General features: G+C 51.9%; 9 protein-coding genes across 9 annotated transcripts; 5 read left to right on the forward strand and 4 right to left on the reverse strand.

The window, feature by feature from the left end:
* Positions 1-14: 14 nt before the first annotated feature.
* K460DRAFT_90924 (uncharacterized protein) lies at positions 15-2129 on the reverse strand. Its single transcript, XM_040938795.1, has one exon. The coding sequence runs from the start codon at positions 2062-2064 to the stop codon at positions 376-378; it is 1689 nt and encodes a 562-aa protein (XP_040791999.1). The 5' UTR covers positions 2065-2129; the 3' UTR covers positions 15-375.
* A 194-nt stretch (positions 2130-2323) lies between these two features.
* On the forward strand, positions 2324-2976 carry K460DRAFT_280532 (uncharacterized protein; the record flags this gene model as incomplete). Its single annotated transcript, XM_040928414.1, has 3 exons — positions 2324-2663; positions 2719-2850; positions 2903-2976. 3 exons carry the CDS (start codon positions 2324-2326, stop codon positions 2974-2976), a joined length of 546 nt encoding a protein of 181 aa, XP_040792000.1.
* A 69-nt stretch (positions 2977-3045) lies between these two features.
* Positions 3046-4408, reverse strand: K460DRAFT_90967 (uncharacterized protein). The gene has a single exon (XM_040938797.1). It carries the CDS (start codon positions 4261-4263, stop codon positions 3166-3168), a length of 1098 nt encoding a protein of 365 aa, XP_040792001.1. The 5' UTR covers positions 4264-4408; the 3' UTR covers positions 3046-3165.
* Positions 4409-5092: 684 nt separating this feature from the next.
* K460DRAFT_365321 (uncharacterized protein) lies at positions 5093-7037 on the forward strand. Its single transcript, XM_040933156.1, has one exon. The coding sequence runs from the start codon at positions 5113-5115 to the stop codon at positions 6856-6858; it is 1746 nt and encodes a 581-aa protein (XP_040792002.1). The 5' UTR covers positions 5093-5112; the 3' UTR covers positions 6859-7037.
* Positions 7038-7355: 318 nt separating this feature from the next.
* On the forward strand, positions 7356-8354 carry K460DRAFT_278491 (uncharacterized protein; the record flags this gene model as incomplete). Its single annotated transcript, XM_040928259.1, has 3 exons — positions 7356-7523; positions 7571-7820; positions 7876-8354. The coding sequence occupies 3 exons, from the start codon at positions 7356-7358 to the stop codon at positions 8352-8354; spliced, it is 897 nt and encodes a 298-aa protein (XP_040792003.1).
* A 396-nt stretch (positions 8355-8750) lies between these two features.
* K460DRAFT_247027 (NAD(P)-binding protein) lies at positions 8751-9821 on the reverse strand (the record flags this gene model as incomplete). Its single annotated transcript, XM_040927351.1, has 1 exon — positions 8751-9821. A coding segment is annotated over one exon (1071 nt), but the record flags the coding sequence as incomplete, so codon positions are not given.
* A 2024-nt stretch (positions 9822-11845) lies between these two features.
* On the forward strand, positions 11846-12422 carry K460DRAFT_91017 (uncharacterized protein; the record flags this gene model as incomplete). The annotated part of the gene is made up of 2 exons (XM_040938799.1): positions 11846-11920; positions 11973-12422. 2 exons carry the CDS (start codon positions 11846-11848, stop codon positions 12312-12314), a joined length of 417 nt encoding a protein of 138 aa, XP_040792005.1. The 3' UTR covers positions 12315-12422.
* Positions 12423-12572: 150 nt separating this feature from the next.
* Positions 12573-13652, forward strand: K460DRAFT_365326 (HET-domain-containing protein). The gene has a single exon (XM_040933157.1). It carries the CDS (start codon positions 12637-12639, stop codon positions 13261-13263), a length of 627 nt encoding a protein of 208 aa, XP_040792006.1. The 5' UTR covers positions 12573-12636; the 3' UTR covers positions 13264-13652.
* An 899-nt stretch (positions 13653-14551) lies between these two features.
* K460DRAFT_91013 (uncharacterized protein) lies at positions 14552-17877 on the reverse strand. Its single transcript, XM_040938798.1, has one exon. The coding sequence runs from the start codon at positions 17430-17432 to the stop codon at positions 14637-14639; it is 2796 nt and encodes a 931-aa protein (XP_040792007.1). The 5' UTR covers positions 17433-17877; the 3' UTR covers positions 14552-14636.
* Positions 17878-18064: the final 187 nt, after the last annotated feature.

Raw genomic sequence — 18064 nt, forward strand, 5'->3', positions numbered from 1 at the left:
AACTTATCTCCGCCTAAACACCACGCTCGGCGCTATCAGCTCTATCGCCACCTAGACGATGACAATCGCACACTTTCTGAGTAGTAAGCTCCCCGCAATCTGATAATAGGTAGAGCATCTTAATGCATCACTCAGAATAGTAGAACCACTCTTTTCTGTCCAGGTGGTGCCCTAACTCTATCAGACGGGCGTAAAGTCATCCCCACCAAACGTTGATTGGTTCATCGTCGGTGTCGAACTGTCGAACTCGGGGTCAACGAGGGGCTGAGCAAAGTTTCGCAAAAGGAACATGCACCGTTGTCGAAAGTCGAAGAATGAATGCTATCGTATTTGGGGTATCGAATCGCTCCTGTATCTTCAAACCAATCGTGTAGCTCACCAAGCATCGAAATTCCCGAAGCCTCCTGTTTTGGCCTTCTTTTTTGCTGGCGCGACATCCTCCTCGTCATCCACGTAGCCTACAATCTCATCATCCCCTTGGTCTTGTATCTCTTGCTTCGCAGCTTGCAAGTACTTGCCCACGCCTAAGCCTGCTCCACTCCCATTATCCACCGTGCCGTCGGCTCGTATCCTCTTGCCGGTCCACGTTGTCTTGTCATCGACTGTGCCTCCTTGTCGTTTGATTTCTTCAGCCTCTAGGTCCTTATTCTCCTTGTCCTTGCGCTCCTTTTGCCACTCCTCAAAGGGATCGACGAATACCACCACATCCAGAATCTCAATGTCATCGACCGGTTTGTCCTTCTCTCCGACTTCTGCGAGCTCCATACTCCGTAGCGTAGTGTCCAAGCCGCCTACGACCCTCGCAAAGATGGTGTGTTTGCGGTCAAGATGCGGGACCCCGCGATATGTGATGAAGAATTGTGAAGTATTGGTGCCCTTGCCCTTGTTGGCCATGGATAGTACCCCCCTCGCATTGTGCCTCTCCGGCCCCTCAAACTCATCGTCAAATGGCTTGCCCCAGATGCTCTGCCCACCTCTCCCCGTCCCTGTCGGATCACCGCCCTGGATCATAAAGCCCTTGATATTTCTATGAAATATGGTATCCTTGTAATAACCCTTTTGTGAAAGTCCCACAAAATTCCAGACAGCACGCGGCGCATATTCGGGGAGGAGTTCGATGTTCAGGTCGCCGAGAGATGTGGATATTCGGGCATAGCCTTTGTGCTTGATGCGCTTGGGCTTGAGCATGTAGTCTTCGTCTGATAGGAGGGCGCGCTCGTCTGAAGTGTGTGGGGTTACGCCCGTCGAGGTGAAGGATGCGGCAGCTTTTCCGGAGGTGTATACCGCGGCATTGTAAGCTGGTTTCCTGGGTTCAGCTGTTGTGGATGATGTTGCGCCGTTCCTTGAGACGTTCGCGAGCGCTTTGGAGGTTTGGGCGCCCTGTGATTTGGCTTGCCTATCGGCGCGCGCTTTTGCTACAGCTTCTTTCGCCTTGATGATCTTTGCAGCATTGCCCAGCGCTTCCTTGTTCACACCGCTCTCTGGCTCCGGCAGTATCCTGTCTCCCTCCTTGACATGCTTGTACGATCCGAAATCTCTTGACTCGATGTTCTGCGGGTCTTGGAGTGTGATGATGTCTTTCCTCGTGAATTCATCGTCGCTAACTAGATCCCGCCAATTCTTCGCCTTGATGTTTAGTCTCTCCACCGTATCCCACGCAAATACATTTCCACTTTTCCTCAGCGCAACAATATGTGTATTGTCTGTAAACACCTTGTATGTGACTGGGTCCACATATTCGCCATCTTCGTTCTTGCTGAAGTTCAGCGTGATCAAATCGGCGCGCTTCAACGGCGTCCCGTCAGTGGGATTCGTGTCGGGGTGTTTCGAAAGCCATGTGAGGATATGCGTGAGGTCGAAGATGGTCCCTGACGCGGTGCATACAGGATCTGTGAAGGGCTGCAGTGAGACGGCGCAGTAGTTGAAGGGCAGGCGCCTGAAGGTCGAAGAAAGGCCGGCGGCAGAGGCTCGGTTTGCGCCGTTTGCGCCGCGATTGGTGCCGAAGGCGTCAGAAGATGACCACTCCGAGTGTGTGATGTAGAGTTTGTCGGTTCCTTTACCCATTCTGTCACTATCCTTTGGGGTTACGCGAGGATTGAAGAAAGATTGTTAAGACAAAAAGTCAGACGCTCGGTTTAACGCCAAGCATGACGCGCCGGCTGTGCTGGGGAAGAGTGGATCAGGCCCGAGAACGCGCTTACAGGGCAGGGTGATGGATCCTACAATTGTATGAATCGTTATCAATTACGCAAAGTCTTCTACAAGTTACAGTTAGGTCTGAGAACAACTGGATACTTTTATCTGAGCAAGCCTTATGTCTGCAATGCTTGCCGGATTTCGAACGACGACTACGCGAGCTGTGACTTTCAATGCTCCAAGACCTCTCCGTGCCATAATCGGGCGACCCTGCTATGCTGCAGCTACAAGAGCTTTCCATAACGCGACGGCAGAGTTCACCCAACTGGGTCCAGAGGGCAAACTTGTCAAAAAGGAGATTTCTATACGAGTTGGTGACCCTGGGGATGCCTATGTCTGTATTCCTACAGATGTCGGCTATGCTCTGCAGGCCAGCGGCCGCCTCGCTCATAGCTCACCAGCTCTCCCAAAACGCCTGGATAGGCTCGCATTAAGCTACTTCCACGATACCCAGCACTTTGCCCTTGGTAATCGTCGCACTGTACTGTGTCTAGTTGTTGTTTCTAACATCCTGATTACTAGACTCGTCACCTGGTTGCCCCCGCCTCGTTGTCCCTCAACAGCTTCCCCACCAGTCTACCGCGAATATAAGCCCGGCAACCTTATACCTCTACGGCGTGATGCATACAATCGCCCTGGACGGAACTAATGATGGTACTTCACCTGAGACCCCACGCTTTAATCAACGCATGCTAATAGAAGATAGCGGAGTTTGCGGAAATCGCTAGTACTATAATACCAGACATCGGAGTGGCGCTTGACAGATTAAAGGATATGTGACCATCGAGGGATGGCCCTATAAAAAGTCTCCATTTGAGAACGAGTCTGCTGATACTACAAGAGCGCCCCCACAAACCCAAAGGGAGACCTCCCCCCTCCCCATCATAGTCTACAACTCAATATTCTGTTGCTTCGTTCCTATAAGACATAATGTCGGGGGTCCATGCCTCGATCACCTTAGTCTTTTGCTCATTGAAGTGTCCGGACCACCAGTTGTCTGTCGCTTTGTAGGTAGTCCTCCTTCCATTCTTCCATGCCGTCGATCGTGCCCACAAAATATAGATAGCCAACCTCCTCTCCCACTTTCCTCGCTTCTCTTTCCAGCTCTTCCAGCTCTTCCTTCTCTCTCATTGCCTCTATCCAGTCCTCATCGACGTGGAGCTGCTCGGAGAGCTCAGTGTGCGACAAGGAGCTCCGTGGTAGCTTTGGTCGTGGTATATTCCCTCGAGCACGGCGCGCAGCCATGCGTTGGTTCTCCAGTACGTGCTGGAAATCGCGACGACTTGTCAGGCCACAAATCGGAGAGTCCCAGAAGTCAGGCTCAAAATGAATGTCCTGGCCGAGGCTGTGTTTACGACGTACTGCAGACTCAGTCTTGTACCGATTATCCCACGTGCGTCTGTAATTATCTGCAGAATGCATAGATACTCGAAGGTTCTGGATGATTTTGCGTAGCGCCTGTGAGCTTTCTGGCCTCCGCGTATGTTGCCACGGCTGGTGGTTGTGGTGCAACCTTGGCAGAGTTATGGGTACAACGATATCCTCCACAGCATGACCACATGGTTGCTCCCACCACGGCACGTCTTTGGCCACCTCCATCTCGGGTACTTTGGTAGGGTATGATGCCACCATGGATGCGCAAACAGGGCATTCGGTGGAGCTCTTGAGCCCGGTTGCTGTCTCTGCGCGCTGAGAGTCCGACGGCTGGTGCGCCTCATCCCACGCTTGCTCTCGCTCCCAGCGTAACTGACCCTCTTTCCTAGCCTTCTCTAGTCGTTGCTTCGCGATCTCGTGTTTTAGCCTTGCTTGGTTCCATCGTCGGTCGCGCATGTGCTCCGCTGGACTTAAGCCTCCTTCGGTGATCAACTTGTTCTGCGCAGCATCTAGTTTCGCTTTGGTCAAGGACGCGATACAACCTGGGCACCACGGCGTGTGTGTTGAAGCTGAAGGATGAATGTCGTGACCGCACTTTGTAGCCTCTCTCGTCGGGTGGCCGTAGTAAGTTTGATGGCCCAGGGACTGTCCTTTGGGAGGATTTTTCGGTGATTTCAAGAGGCTGAGCATCATCGGTATTCGAGCCCCGATTTTCAAGTTGGGTGATTTGGTGTTCGGTGTTTGCGAAAAAGCTAGGATTCATGCTGAACGGATTGGACGCCCGCTGTGGGTGAACCACAGTTAGCAAGATTCAAAAACGGAACAGTGAAACAGAAAGCTTCAAGTTGCAAATTCAACGGAGTGAGGCGTAAATCGGCAGTGCGAGGTTTTTAAATGAGTTGTACTATTTCATGAGGCGCGCAAGCGCGTCATTGCTCAGTTCCTATTGGTTTACCTGACCAAAAGTCACACACAAGCAGTCATCGTCGACCTGGCCGTGCATCCTTTAGCTCTCTGACATCCGCATCGCTGACACAAGTCACGAGAGCCGTCATGTCGACAGAGAGTCTGGACGGTAGTAGTGGAAGAGCCAGGAGACACTCGATAGCGCCCGTTGCTCTTCGTCTCACATACAGCTGCCTCTGCCCTTCAATCAGTTGAAGAGCACGAGAAGGTCGCCTTCACCTGCGCAACGGACTTTGAGGATGCCAGCGCAAACGATGTTGTCATCTTCCAATCCGCCTTCACCTGGAGATCTCCGCGCTGCCTCCACAGCAACGCGATCATGTCAACTTCTTCCTTTCAATATCTCAACCTTTCAATTTGAGAGCTTCAACACAAAAAGAGAACCCTTTATTTTAACCTGTACTGTCTCCAGAGTTGCAGGCGAGTTGCTTGACACTCACGCCGCTCCTTCAGCACGCGACGCAACTCACTGCGCAAGAGAGTAGATTCCGGTTTGCCTTTTCCCGTTGTTTTCGTTTAGGAGCGGTTGATGGTGAATTAAACACGTAAGTCACCTCTGCATTCACAATCCCAGATATGCCCAACAAGGGCTTAGAAGAGAGAAGACGTCGCACTACTTTCTGCTTCAACACCTGCACCTCGCTAAAAACAACTCGCAGTAACAACAACATCATGGAGCGTCAGGAACGAGAGTTGGGACAACGCAAATCGACCGCCTTCAACCCTGAAGCGACCGCTTTCAGCCCAATTCACCCCACCGCGATATCGAAAGGCAAAGAGTCCATTCTATATGCTACAACTACGCCACCTGCAATCCCACGCGAACTGTTCAAGACTTCTACAGTCCTCAAGCGTGAGTTTCTCAACCTTGCCATTGGTAGAAAGTGTACTCAATATGGGACAGACGATTCGCCTTTGCGACCTGCCGAGAAAATGCGTCCGTTCTATCACGGAGAGGCGACAACGTCGAGTGTGCCGGTTGTTCTGGGAGACTTATTGCAGAGAACGCAACCAGGTCAGCAGCCGAGCAGTACGAGTGTAACACTGTTGACAAAAGTATCAGAAAATTACCTCGACTCAAGCGAAGGCACGGCAGGTACGCCTCTTCAGCAATACAATTTATCAAAAAACATTGTGAGCTTGACAGGGACGCAAGTTTCGCCGTATCTATTCTCTTCGCCGCGACCCGAGCCCAAGCTCGGCGCTGTAGATGTCGACGAACTGAGCGCAAGCCTGGGTCTTCCTGGTGTGAGGAAGAACGTCATGAGGAACGATTCTCCGGCGCACTCGCAAAAGTCCTGTCCTTCTCAAGGTCCCCCCGATTATCTCGTCGGTAAGTTGATCGGCAAGGCACTAGACACGCCTCTGACGGCCCATGCCCTAGCCCGATATCTTAATACTAGCGAGATTGTGTCCTCGGATGATACAACCGCAGCCTCCCGCGAACTTCAGGAGTCTGTGATGGGCTCTGGGATGCTGAGTCGTAATGATAGCCAGGCTACCAAGATTGTGCGCCCACCTCCCGGTTTTCGCGGCGAGGCTTCCCGTAGAATAGCGATTGAGGATCCCATATCTGTCGTCCCAGCTGTAACAGAACCGAAGTATGGGTCTACAGGCCCTGATGTGTTGCTCCAGGCTCCACGTCACAACCCGTTTCAGCCTACCAACCATATCCAGCATCAAGCACGCCGTTCATCTAGCAGGAGGCGACCCCGAGCTTACACCCGTGTTAGGCGTACCGATCAAGGCCCTGAGCCTTCTGCAGCGGACATCTACCCCGATGACGCGAACTGGGAGCCTTTCCCCATACCCTTCAACGGCAGGGAAAGGGTACCTAACCGCCCTTCGTTCGTACCCCAACTGCCTCTCCAGCGAGTGATCCAGGTCAACGATACTATCGGCTGGCCTACGCCCGCGGAAGTCTATACACAACCTACCCCTTCTGGGGTCAACATGCACAAATCCGACGCCCCTCCCCGCTCTCCTACGATCAACATCTTCGAGAACCATGTCCCACCCACGGGAACAGACATTAATGCTGCAGATGACGAAGTCCTGGCCATTATCGACGAGCTCCCGGACCCGTCCGCTACTACACTACTAAGACTTGGGTCTTTTGACTTGGGATGCGATGAGCGCCCGCTTACTCCCGGTCAGTACGATGCTTCCAGATACGGCATGGAGTACCATGGTCTAGCTCTTGGCGACACATGGAACTGCCCTCCAGCTGAGGAGACTGAACCGTTTAGGGTGCGTCCGCGCAATCACGAGGGTTGGGGTGGTTGGGAGTGGGCGCTGAGGAGCGGTTGGGGGGATAAGTGAGCGTGTCGAGCGATGCTGAGCCGACAGCCTTCAGCAAGGGATTGACGGAGTTGAGTGAACACGGCGAACTATTCATCACTAGCCTTACTAACAACTGGGTGTGAAGACCAGGTTTTGCGAGACGGTTGTGACATTTTGGTGGTATTTCCCGGCCGCCATATTATTCTACATGGCTTGTTAGTACGGAGTTGAAATCCGATACTTTTGCGCCGGACCTAGATGTCGATATAGTTGGACGAGGCGTCACCTCCCATAGAGCAAGCCTTAGTACTATACTCCTGCGCTAACGTGAAATCCGATGAATTGCCAGACGGGAGTTTGGTGATGTGAAGCGGGCCAATCGGAGAGTGAGCGTATCAGCTTACGATCACACCACCACGTCGAACCACATTCGCGACACGCCATCATTGCTCTATGAGGTTAGCTCAACATGGATAATTGCTACTCTGTATTAAAATGGCGTTGCATTTGGAATTAGATTCGCCATTATATTTGCGATGCCTAGCTCTACGACAGTCGTGTTTTGGTTATTACTTATTTTTGCCGTATCTATTGAGCTGTTTCGTCCTTCTTCCATGACTGATTCAACTTCATCTCCTGTGAAGGGCCCGTGGGCTGACGGCCCGATTGCCCTAATTCAAACACCGCAATTTGCGACGAAGAAGGTACTCTCACTCTTCTGTCAATGTTTGAAATGCTAATCTAGAAGTAGGATGATATCTTCACACTTGGCGCAACCCATATGGCGCATATTCACAATGCAATCATAAGAGGCTACAATTCCATCTATCTACAAGCACCATACGTGAAGGAAGTCGATAAACCCGCCTTTGTGGGCTATGCGATGACTTGGTATCGCTTTGTGAAGAGCCACCATGACGACGAAGAGGCGGAACTGTTCCCCACAGTTGAGGGAGTTCTGGGCACGAAGGGCATTTGGGAGGAGACACATCATGAGCACGGTAAGATTATCAGCATACTTCTCACTTACATGACCACCCTCTGACAATAAGACAGAGTCTTTCCTAGCCGGTCTAGCCGAGTATGAAGCCTACCTTTCCAACCTCCCATCACCTTCCGCCTTCTCCGGAGTCGAACTTTGCAAAATCATGTCCTCTTTCCAAGAACCCTTCGCCCACCATTTCCATCACGAAATCACAACAATCGCCTCCTTTGCCAAGCTTCCAGCTGCTCCTCCACCGAATTCCCCTCAAGCCCAGCAAGCTGCTCTTGTTTTCAAATCTTGGGGCAAGAAGACTGTCACCAAAGCCGGTACCTATGACGTCGTACCATTCTTCCTTTTGAACTTGGATGCAAGTTACGAGGAAAATAGCTGGGCCAATTGGCCACCTATGCCTGCGCCGGTGAGATGGGGGTTGATCAACGTGGCAGGTGCTGTCCACTGGGGATGGTGGAAGTTCGCGAGCTGTGATGCGCAGGGAGTGCCGAGGGAATTGTTTGCGCTGGCGGATGAAGAGAGTACAGAAGAAAGATAATGACAGACTTGGTCACAGGATGGCTTTGGCGTTTGTTATTGCTAGATTATCACTTGGAACATTATGATTGATGCATCCCAGTAGACGCATATTTCTTGGGTTGTCCCGTTTTCCCGGTTTCCGCCCGAATGTATTGATGCTGAATTGAAATTAGCATCTTCAAACAACGTCAGAATTTACAAAACTCAAGATATTCAAATCGTCGATCGTGTGAGGAAAAGAAAGTTGAATTTTAGGTCTAAGGTGCCCTCCATATAGTGAGAAAATAACACATGGGAACGATAAGGAAAGTTATGGAGGAAAACCAGTAATCTCCAATGGGCAAGCCATCAGACTTTACGCCTTCTACACCTTGAAGCCCTTCACCCCTTCTAACTTCTCCCGCCAGCCGCCTTCTTCAATACACCACTCCACAGCCTTCTGCACACCCCTCTCGAAATCTACTCTGGGCTTGTAATCTAGCCTGTTCCTGGCCTTCTCTATGCTATATGTATGCGTAAAGCACGCATACTCCACCTGCTGCTTGCCCAGATTATACGGTCTCTGTAGACCCAAGGTAAAGATCCAGTACACCCACTCCAGAAAGAAGGACAATGCTAGCGCGAGCGAAACGGGAATGTGGCGCATAGTAGGGGCAGGGTAGGGGTTATAGCCTGCAAACCTCCAGCTCAATTTTGCAAATTCCCAGAATGGATATGGCGAGCCATCGTTGATGTTGAACGCTTCTCCGTGCACTTCGAGATGTTCAGACTTTGGGGTAGGGTCCAGAAGTGCAGAGGCTAAGAGGAGGTGTGACCGCGCTGCATTAGATCCGCTACAGAAGGACCAAAGATTGTCGCCAGGACCAAGTGTCACGGTGGTCTGCCCTTTTGATAGAGCATTCAAACACCCTGGGATCGTTGTGTTGTCTCTTGTGCCGTAGACGATAGGGAGCCGTATGGTTGCGGTGGCGAGATGTCCTTTCCAGCTTGGAAATTCTCTGAGCTTCGGGTTATTGGCACCAAGAACACGGAGCTCAGCTGTTGCTTTGGAGCGCGCATAGGGTGTCGCGTTCGGATCTTCATTTGCGAGCATACATTCCTCACTGAGGTCATGATGTTCAGGGCCTTTTGCGAGAGTGGACGAAGATGTAAAGATGAATGCTTTGACGTGCTCTGAGTCTTTGGCGCATCGCAGAAGATTGCCGGTCCCTCGGATGTTGACTTGCTTGTAATCTGTAGGCGTTCCGGTGACTGGCGACGGGGTAGCGGCGTGCACGATCACTGCCGGTTTGGTTTCCTCAATAACTATCCGAATTTGGTCCTCCTCTGTGATATCGCCATTGTGGTAGATCGCGCCATTGACGTTGTTCTTAGTGGATTTGGCATTGCGGCTCAAGACATGAACTTTGGCGAAGGACTTGTTGGTGACGAAGTAGGATGTAAGGTGGTAACCAACGAAGCCGCCTCCGCCTATCACGAGCACCGAGTCGTTTGTTGTCGAATACATTGCTCTGATTGTAGGCAAATTGCAAATTGCAAAAGTCTCTCGAGTGCCGTTTCTCAATCGTTTTGCTAAGTTCAATGTTGACGTTAGATGGTGGTTCCTAGGTTGATCGGCGGGTCAAGTAATTGGCGATGATTAGCCTTGGGAGATGTTGATGAGCTTGGAGATCTCGATCCCTAAAGAGTCTTTTGAAGATATATCGTTACGTTCGGGAGTCAGCAATCTCATCTCCGGTGAGGTCAGTCGGTCGCCGAGACAAGTAAGGTTCAGCTATGTGACCTCGGGAACATTTCCAGGCTTAGCGTTGCGCTAAACTAAAGATATCCGGCCCCGGGGTGATGGATCTACGCACACGCGCCGTGCCGCTTGTGGCTAGGAAGAACGACCCCACTGATGTCAACTCACAATACAATGCTCACTCAACCAATCTTCACCGGTCTTTGACAACCGATCTGTGTAGCCGATCTATATTCTGACACTGATCACGCGACTCTTATGAGGCTGCAAGGGCCCACACGCTGTACGACCCGGATCCGACGCTGCTTACGCCTGATTCACGAGTGGTGTTGGGTGAATCATAAGTGCTGAACACGACCCCGTTCGCGCGGACATAGATGCAAACAGTGGCAGTGCACTGCAGAGGGCTCGGATATCTTCGCCGGCTTACAGTCGAAGCACGTAGAGTCCGCTCCGCTCGGAGCCTAGATACACAATCATGTCTCTTGAACTATATACTGGACGTCCCTTCCTAAGAGAGTCAGGGAACTAGTCGACGTACGATAGAAACTTGTTTGGTATTTCTCTCTTTTTCTCTCTGGCCAACGGAATTCCTTTTCTCTTTGTAACCTATTTTGTGGCTGTACGCATTCTGTTGCCTGCACTACCTTCCAATCAAAAGGACTTCGCAAATCAACACCAAACGGCTCCCCAAGCGCATCAAGTTGACAGATCTTACACAATACATCCTCAGCTCATTGTCGTCAGATTTGCATTTGCAAGATCATTTGGATTTCTTTTACTAACAGAAGTACTTAAAGGGACTGGACGCTGCGTATATTGAACCTTCGGATCCGATGACATTTAGGAAATGTCGTTTTCCGTCGATCTGTTCCCGTGCAGAACGCGTTTCTTGTTGGCCTTCCCTGTAGTTATATAGAGTACTGCGTCGAAGGCCTGGGCTATGCCTCTGTGTTGTACAGCTTTCAAGCGCTCAACATCAATTGCGGGTGTGACAGTACACAGGCTTTATATTTGCAAAATAGTTCTACGGATGTACTAATACCATCTGCGCATTGTATCCAATCAGACCACTACCGTAACGTCATCTTAGTCAGCTTAGCGACGTACCAGGTCTTGGTCCCCGACTTGAACCCCGAAGCGTCGTTCTAGTGCTGACACTTCACGTCCACTCTACCGCGTCTCTAAATAACGTGGTCTCATCTGTGCAAGAATGCCATGTCTGGAACGTAGTTCGCCCTCCCAACACTCATGTAGAAGTCCGATTCTCACGCGTTGGGGTCAACAACAAAGCTTGCAGCCAATATCCACGCTACAATGTTCCCCGTCGCCACGCGCCCCTGAAAGAGATAGGACCTATGCATGTCGCATCCGTAAGTGATGCCTTCTTGGGGAAGGTGTATGCGTCTTGCAGTTAAACACGAAGAACCATCGTACACATGTTGTAGGAACAGCCATTCCAATGATTGGAGGAGCCAACACGATCGGACATAGCACAGCAGAATAGCTACTCAAGTAGCCACATCGGTAAGCGGTACTCTAAAAAAAAGGGGATGGATTTGTTCGGCGCATTCGGCGCGTCTCTGATTCGCGGGCACCACAATCCATACGCCGCACTCTATCCCTCAAACTATGTCAGTAGTCCAAGATATAACAAAAACGAGGCTTGCGTTGAGGAAGGAAGAGTGTCGAACATAAAAGGATAGCTTTTCTTTTCCTGACACTAGTCCCGAGGTACTCCACAGCACAACCTGTCCAAGTCAGAAATCATGGATTCAAGCCGTGTAGACTTTCACAGCCGAGCAGAGAGTGTTACTTCTGGCCTCAGCCTAAGAAGCTTACAGGTATGTTGAAATCCAGTAGACCAAGATAGTGCGCCGCTCAACACGATTGTAGGAAGCCTCCAGTGAAGACGAAAACCAGTTCATTGTGCAGGTCAAGAAGGCTCTGGCCTTCTGTCGGAGATGTACACGGATATCTTGGTCGAAGAGTCGTGCCGAATTTCTTAAAAGTATCGGCCTCCAATCCATGACCTTCACAACACCAAGCGGATCGCGAGGCTGTAAAAGCAAGCCGCGTCCTCCAGTGCTTCGCATTGGGCGATGTAACGGATCCGACTCTCATAGGTATCGACTTAGCCCAAGCTTCAGCTACACTGCAAGTACAGCAAGCGATCCCTTCATCACTTCACCATCATGGCTGAAGGCTGAGTTCTCGAGCAGTGAGACGATATCCTGAGAGTGGTATTCTATTTCAATCCCGCACGTGGATGTACTACTTGTATTGGATTAATGTCAGCAGTGTCGAAAACACGCGTTTCGCTTTGGCTTCTTGCAACAGGAACGCAAACAACGACATATACAAAATCCAAGGTCCGACCTAAACCCTTCTTTCAAATCCTCAGTACATGGATGTATGCCATGTGACCAAAGAGGGATAGCTCCGTGATCTCCATGGATCCTGCGTTTTGCAAGCCCAATCCGTACCAACGTTCGGCCGCACCCCGCCACTTCATACACTCTCGTATCCTCCGCGATCAAACTGCGACACAACACATGTTATGCGACTCATCGATACCCGGACGAGCGAGCTCAGATGGTTCAACGACAATGATATTCCCAAGTACGCTATCCTGTCGCACACATGGGGCTCTGATGAAGTTACTTATCAGGAGCTGGTCTGGATCAACAGAGCTAAAGCGCTTTCGGGGTCCTCAATGGACCAGCCATCATCTTCTGCTGCTTCATTCACGAGTGAAGATGATCAGGCTACAATCATGCTGGCTGCTATAGAGATGATGATTCGGGGTAATTCCGGGACATCGCTGGGCAGCATCACCGAGCAAGACCTCATGAAACGAGCTGGATATAGTAAATTAAAGCATGCCGCAGAACAAGCTCGAAGCCAGGGATACAACTATATCTGGGTCGACACATGTTGCATCGATAAGTCAAGCAGTGCAGAGCTCCAGGAAGCCATCAATTCAATGTTTCGATGGTACAGAGATGCTGAGGTGTGCGCATCGTATACCTTGAGGATGTTGAGAAATCTTGTTGGGGCGCCTACACAACCGCTTCTGAGGTGGCAAGAACAGCCTGTGAGACTTGCTGATGGACCAAGAGGGGGTGGTAAGAAGGTCCATGTACGAACTGGATTGGGAAGGTACACTGACTTCGTCTCAAACTAGCAGGACCCCCGATCACCCTGACCTCGTCCACGACGTCCACGACGACCACCACCTCGGGCACCTCGACCCCGATCACCCCGACCACGATCATCTCCACGGCCACCACTACCACCACTGCCACCGCCACGCTGTTTCTTGGCTGGTGGTTCTGCGCTGGAAGTAGCCCCAAGGCTACCCTGCTCGTTTCGATTGCCGGTGAAGGTGACGCCCTCGGGAGGCGCACCGAAGCCCATGTCTGCCCCGGTAGTCTTAGAGCGGGTGTCGATGTTGCCATATGGCGTAGTAGTCGCAGGCGGGAGGGGGGCAAAGGAAGGAGCAGCGGCGGACTTGCCACCACGTCGTGAAAGGGCGCCCGCGGGGGCCGGCTTCGTCCTGGTGAGCTGGAAGCCCATCGCTCTGCCCACGCCATGCTTCTCGAAGTCGGGCTTCTCGCCATGTCGAAGGGCATGGACCCACTCATCCAAAGTTAAGATGCAATCGTTGTTGCAAAGCTCCTTCAGATGCTGGAAGAACTTTGCGTGTCGCTTCGATTGCTCGTGGTCGTCGAATTCCATTTGGGTGAGGTAAGCCAGCCCACCGACGATGTGCCGTCCGATCCGCTGTCGGGATAAAGAGACGTTGATGTTGTGGTCATCAGCAACGAAAGTAATCGGCACGCGTTCGTCAGGCGCAAGATGCGTCGACCCGGAATTGACCACGCAGGAGAAGAAGGCAATAGGCTTCTGTTTACCCTTTGAATGGTTAGTGGAAGCAACAAGCACACCCCGAGTGACCACCGCAGGCTGATACTGTATCGGCTCATTCAACTGCTTCTTAATCTCCAATACTTGACCCGTGTACGGTGTGACGACGATGAAGTCGGACGGTACAAATCGACGGTACTTGACCTTGTCCGTATTGGCAGGCGGTTCGAATAGAAGCATGTCCTTGATTGTCCAGGCGATGATGAGCGCTTCAGCCGTGTTGACCTTGGTAGTGGTACCTGAAAGTTGCGCGTGTTTGATGACTTCGCCACCCGTGAAGCTTCCGGAGACGTCGATCGCAACTTGGCGCACGGAGCCCTGGAAGGAAGGTCGTAGACGAGATGTCCAGTAGGCCTCAGCTGTGTTCTGGAGGGGTTTCTCGACGTTGGGCGTGGCCCGGTGTGCCTTGAGCTTGCCGCCGTAGAACTGGGAGACGAACTTGTAAAGTTCCTTAATCATACGATAGCCCTCATCGAGCAGGAAGACGCTGTGCTGTTGGCGGGGATCTTCGGCAATCTCCTGGAAAAGGTTGCGAGAGAGCGCAGCGTGCCCAAGGTTCGAGTCCCTAGAGATAGAAATACCTCGGCCTTGCTTGTGATCACCCGAGAAGGTGATGTGCTTGATCGACTCCTAGTACACACCACATGGGGTGATTATGCCACCAATAGACTCGTGGGCGCTCTCATCAATGATCAGCTCGTCGGGCGTGAAATTGGCGGCGAGGAGGGCGTGCGCTGACGTCGAGAGGGTGCAGAAGACAACCTTGACGACATTCTTGAGGTAATAAGCCCCAAGTAGAGTCTCCAGCTGGCCAATGTAGTCAAGATACTCCTTCTTCGCGTCGCGGTTCTTGACTTCGGGCAGCTTCATGACGTGCTTGACGTATTCCCTCGAATGCTGACGATTGGGAAAGTCAACGTGCAGCTCTTGCGAAGCCCATCGTTCGATCATGGTCCGGAGTTTGGTACCAAAGGTCCAGTCATGCTCTGGCATACCCGATTGGCGACCCAAAGACATGCGAGCGTACTCTACCAAGATGTTGCGGCCGCTGACCATGACTTCCGCATCTTCCGCGCTCATGCCAGGGTCCTGGCGAAGTAGCTCGTTCGTGAGTTTGAGCTTCTCAGCGTCGTTGATGGACTGGTATGCACCTGTGAAATGCACGTACTCTTCGTCGTTGAGAGGTACTCCGGGATTCGCCTTGGCTGTCTTATCGAAGGTTTCGAAGAGATTGAGAACAGCCTCATTCTGCGGAGCGCAGTACATTACCTTCCGATCCAAAAGGACTTGCGCATTGCCAATGACTTTGACAATGTCTGTCTTGCCACATCCAGGTGGGCCTTGGATACAGGTTATGCCCGAGTTGGACTGGGTTGTGTCCATGGCACCCAGCTTCTGCATGTGGTTCGGCTTGGGCTTCTGCTTGTCGATGTACTCCTCGAACCTCTTCAGCTCGGCCGGAACGGTGTTGAAGGCGAGGTGATTTGTCTCCGGAGCAGGAGTCGCATCAGCAAGGAAAAGTGCCTTCATGTCGACCCCGAAAGGCTTCCGATCAGAATCAATCTCTTGAATCCGTCGAACTGACATCATTTGTCGCTCATGTGGGACGGTGTCGATGGTGTAGCTAATGTACACGGGCTGCTCGACAGTCGGATTGAGCTTTGTCTTGCTGTCTCCCCAAATGGCCTCGGTACCCCGGACGATGCAGCAGAAAGAAGCTCCATTGTTGTAGAGATCTTCGCATACCACACCACGGTACGTCTTCATGTTGCTCGGGGTTGGGTGCGAGGGATCGACTGGATCAATCTGAAGCTTGATCCGAGTATCGATGCTAGGCATCTTGAGCTTGCGGTCCGTGAAAACCGAATTGTCGGCCAGGAAGATCTGAACGACAAATGTCCCAGGTCGGTCCACGTGCTTGAAAAGACCCCGGAAGTATACCTGGTCTTTGCTCTGAACGAGTTCGTGCAGATCACGCTGCTGACGAGCAGCCTCACTCTCAATGCCCAGCTTGAGCATAAAGGCAGCCTCATTGGAGTTCGGGTATTGGTCGAAGAACCGGTGATATCGCCATGTGTACGGGCGGGGGTTCGAGTGCGACACCGTCCCATTCTCGTCGCAGGCCTCGTCAAACTCCCACTCAGTCACCAGCCAACGGGGAACCTCGAAATTGATCTTGGGCAGCGGAATCTCTTCAAGGTCTGCTGATTTTAGACCTCCCAGTTGGAGTTGCCGGCGGTAGAACCAGTAGTGCTGGCCATGACACGCAATGGTGAAAATGCGTCGCATGTAGTCCGAAAGATGAGCAAAGGCATCGAACTGCGACTCGTTCTCGACCCTAAAGTAGAGACACACCCTCTCAGCTTTGTCGAGCTGTTGGACTGTAAAGTCGCGAGTCGCCGTCTTCTCTTTGAGCGACAGTGCCCGGCCCCGGGTGCGAATCTCGTCAATCTCTTTACTGCGCAGACCGGTCCAGACGCGTTGTTTCTTCTCCTCCATCAAGAAGGAAATCTCAACCAGGCGACCCTCTTCGCGAAGAGTATTGACCTCAGTCATACTGGCATTGCCCGATTCGAGGTAGCCAGGGGCTTCGAAGGCTTCTGCCATTATGTGCTCGAGAGTGGGACGCATCTGGATAATGACTTTGCCGTCCTCGCCAATCGCAAGGTCGCTGCCATAGATACGCGTCGACAAGATGTCACTCTTGCCAGCCTCCTGACCAAGTTTCCGCGTCGTGAGCTGAATGTTCGGCGTTTGGGAGTCCAAATGCAACGAAGCCTTAACAGCGTCTTTGGCAACTTTTGGCTTCACCGGACCAGCCTCGTCGACATTAGCCTTGCCCTTGCCCTTGTCCTTGCCCTTCTTCGATTGGTTTTGCGTTTGGGCTTCGCTTTCGACTTTTTTAGGCTCCGCTAGAAGACTCGCGCCAACCAGAAAGACCGCCTCGTCCGGGGTTGCTGTGTCACGGAAACCGAGGACACACACTTGTCTGCTGCGTTCACGAACCCATTTCGGCAGATGGGAAGGTACGTCGTTGCTTCGAAGCTCGAAGATGTCGCCGAAGTCAATGTCCTCGCCACTGGAAAGCTTCATAGGATTCTGGTATAGGTCCGGCCTACGGTCCAGAATCTGCTTCCTCAAGGCGTCGCTGCAGTCCTGAAGGCGCTTTCGCACCGGTCGCCCCTGATATGATATGCCCTCCATGACACCTTCATCCGTGAGACCCTCCTCATTGGCACCCTCCTGTGCGGGTGTCAGTTCACCATTGCTGGGAGCCGGTGGTGCAGAGCGGAATGGCAATTCCGTCGTGTTGTCGACGTCCATGGCGTCAGTGCCGACGCTCACCGGCGGTGCGGTTTGAGAGCCGCTGCCTTGGCTGGGTTCGCCATTGTTAGGCGCGGGGGTTTGTCTAGCAGAAGCAGACATGTTGTATAGAATTGAAGGAACTGTGAACAGAATCCTTCGAGACTCGAAGAGCGCCTACAAGTAGGACGGTCTAGGAACCTGTATCTTTTATCCTCCCTACGTATGTACAATGTACAACAAGAGAGTCCTAACCACCAGTGCACCTCAAAAGGGACTAGAGACTAGATCTGTGACTTTCGTCGGCAGGACGTTCAGGTCTGCAAGCCTATTCCACTTAGACGGGTGGACACCTAAACTGATCACACAGGAGGCTCAGAAAATGGTTGCGTCGTGCAAGCACAAGTGCGGTAAACTTTGCGGTATGTGATAAGGAGCAAAAGGTAGTGAGCGCGGCGGTATTATGATATTTTGTGTGCCAAGCCCAGCCGGCGCCAGCCCCCGAGCGACGGCGAGGTGGCGTTCACCTTTGGAGCCGCTCATGATGAGACCTACTCATCTATCGTGACCTTTGTGCAAAAGAGTAGGTCTTTAGGCTAACAAAGCAGAAGACCACTCCCCATCTACCAATCCAAATCCTCTACTTCCAGCTCTTCATACGAGATATCGAAACAAGCGTACACAGCAATCACGACTCATCGCGGCTGCACAGAAGACTTGATTTTCTCATGTCTGCAACAGAGTCCAAGACAGGC

The sequence above is a fragment of the Cucurbitaria berberidis genome, assembly GCF_010015615.1.
Source record: "Cucurbitaria berberidis CBS 394.84 unplaced genomic scaffold K460scaffold_2, whole genome shotgun sequence".
Taxonomy (NCBI): Eukaryota; Fungi; Ascomycota; class Dothideomycetes; order Pleosporales; family Cucurbitariaceae; genus Cucurbitaria; species Cucurbitaria berberidis.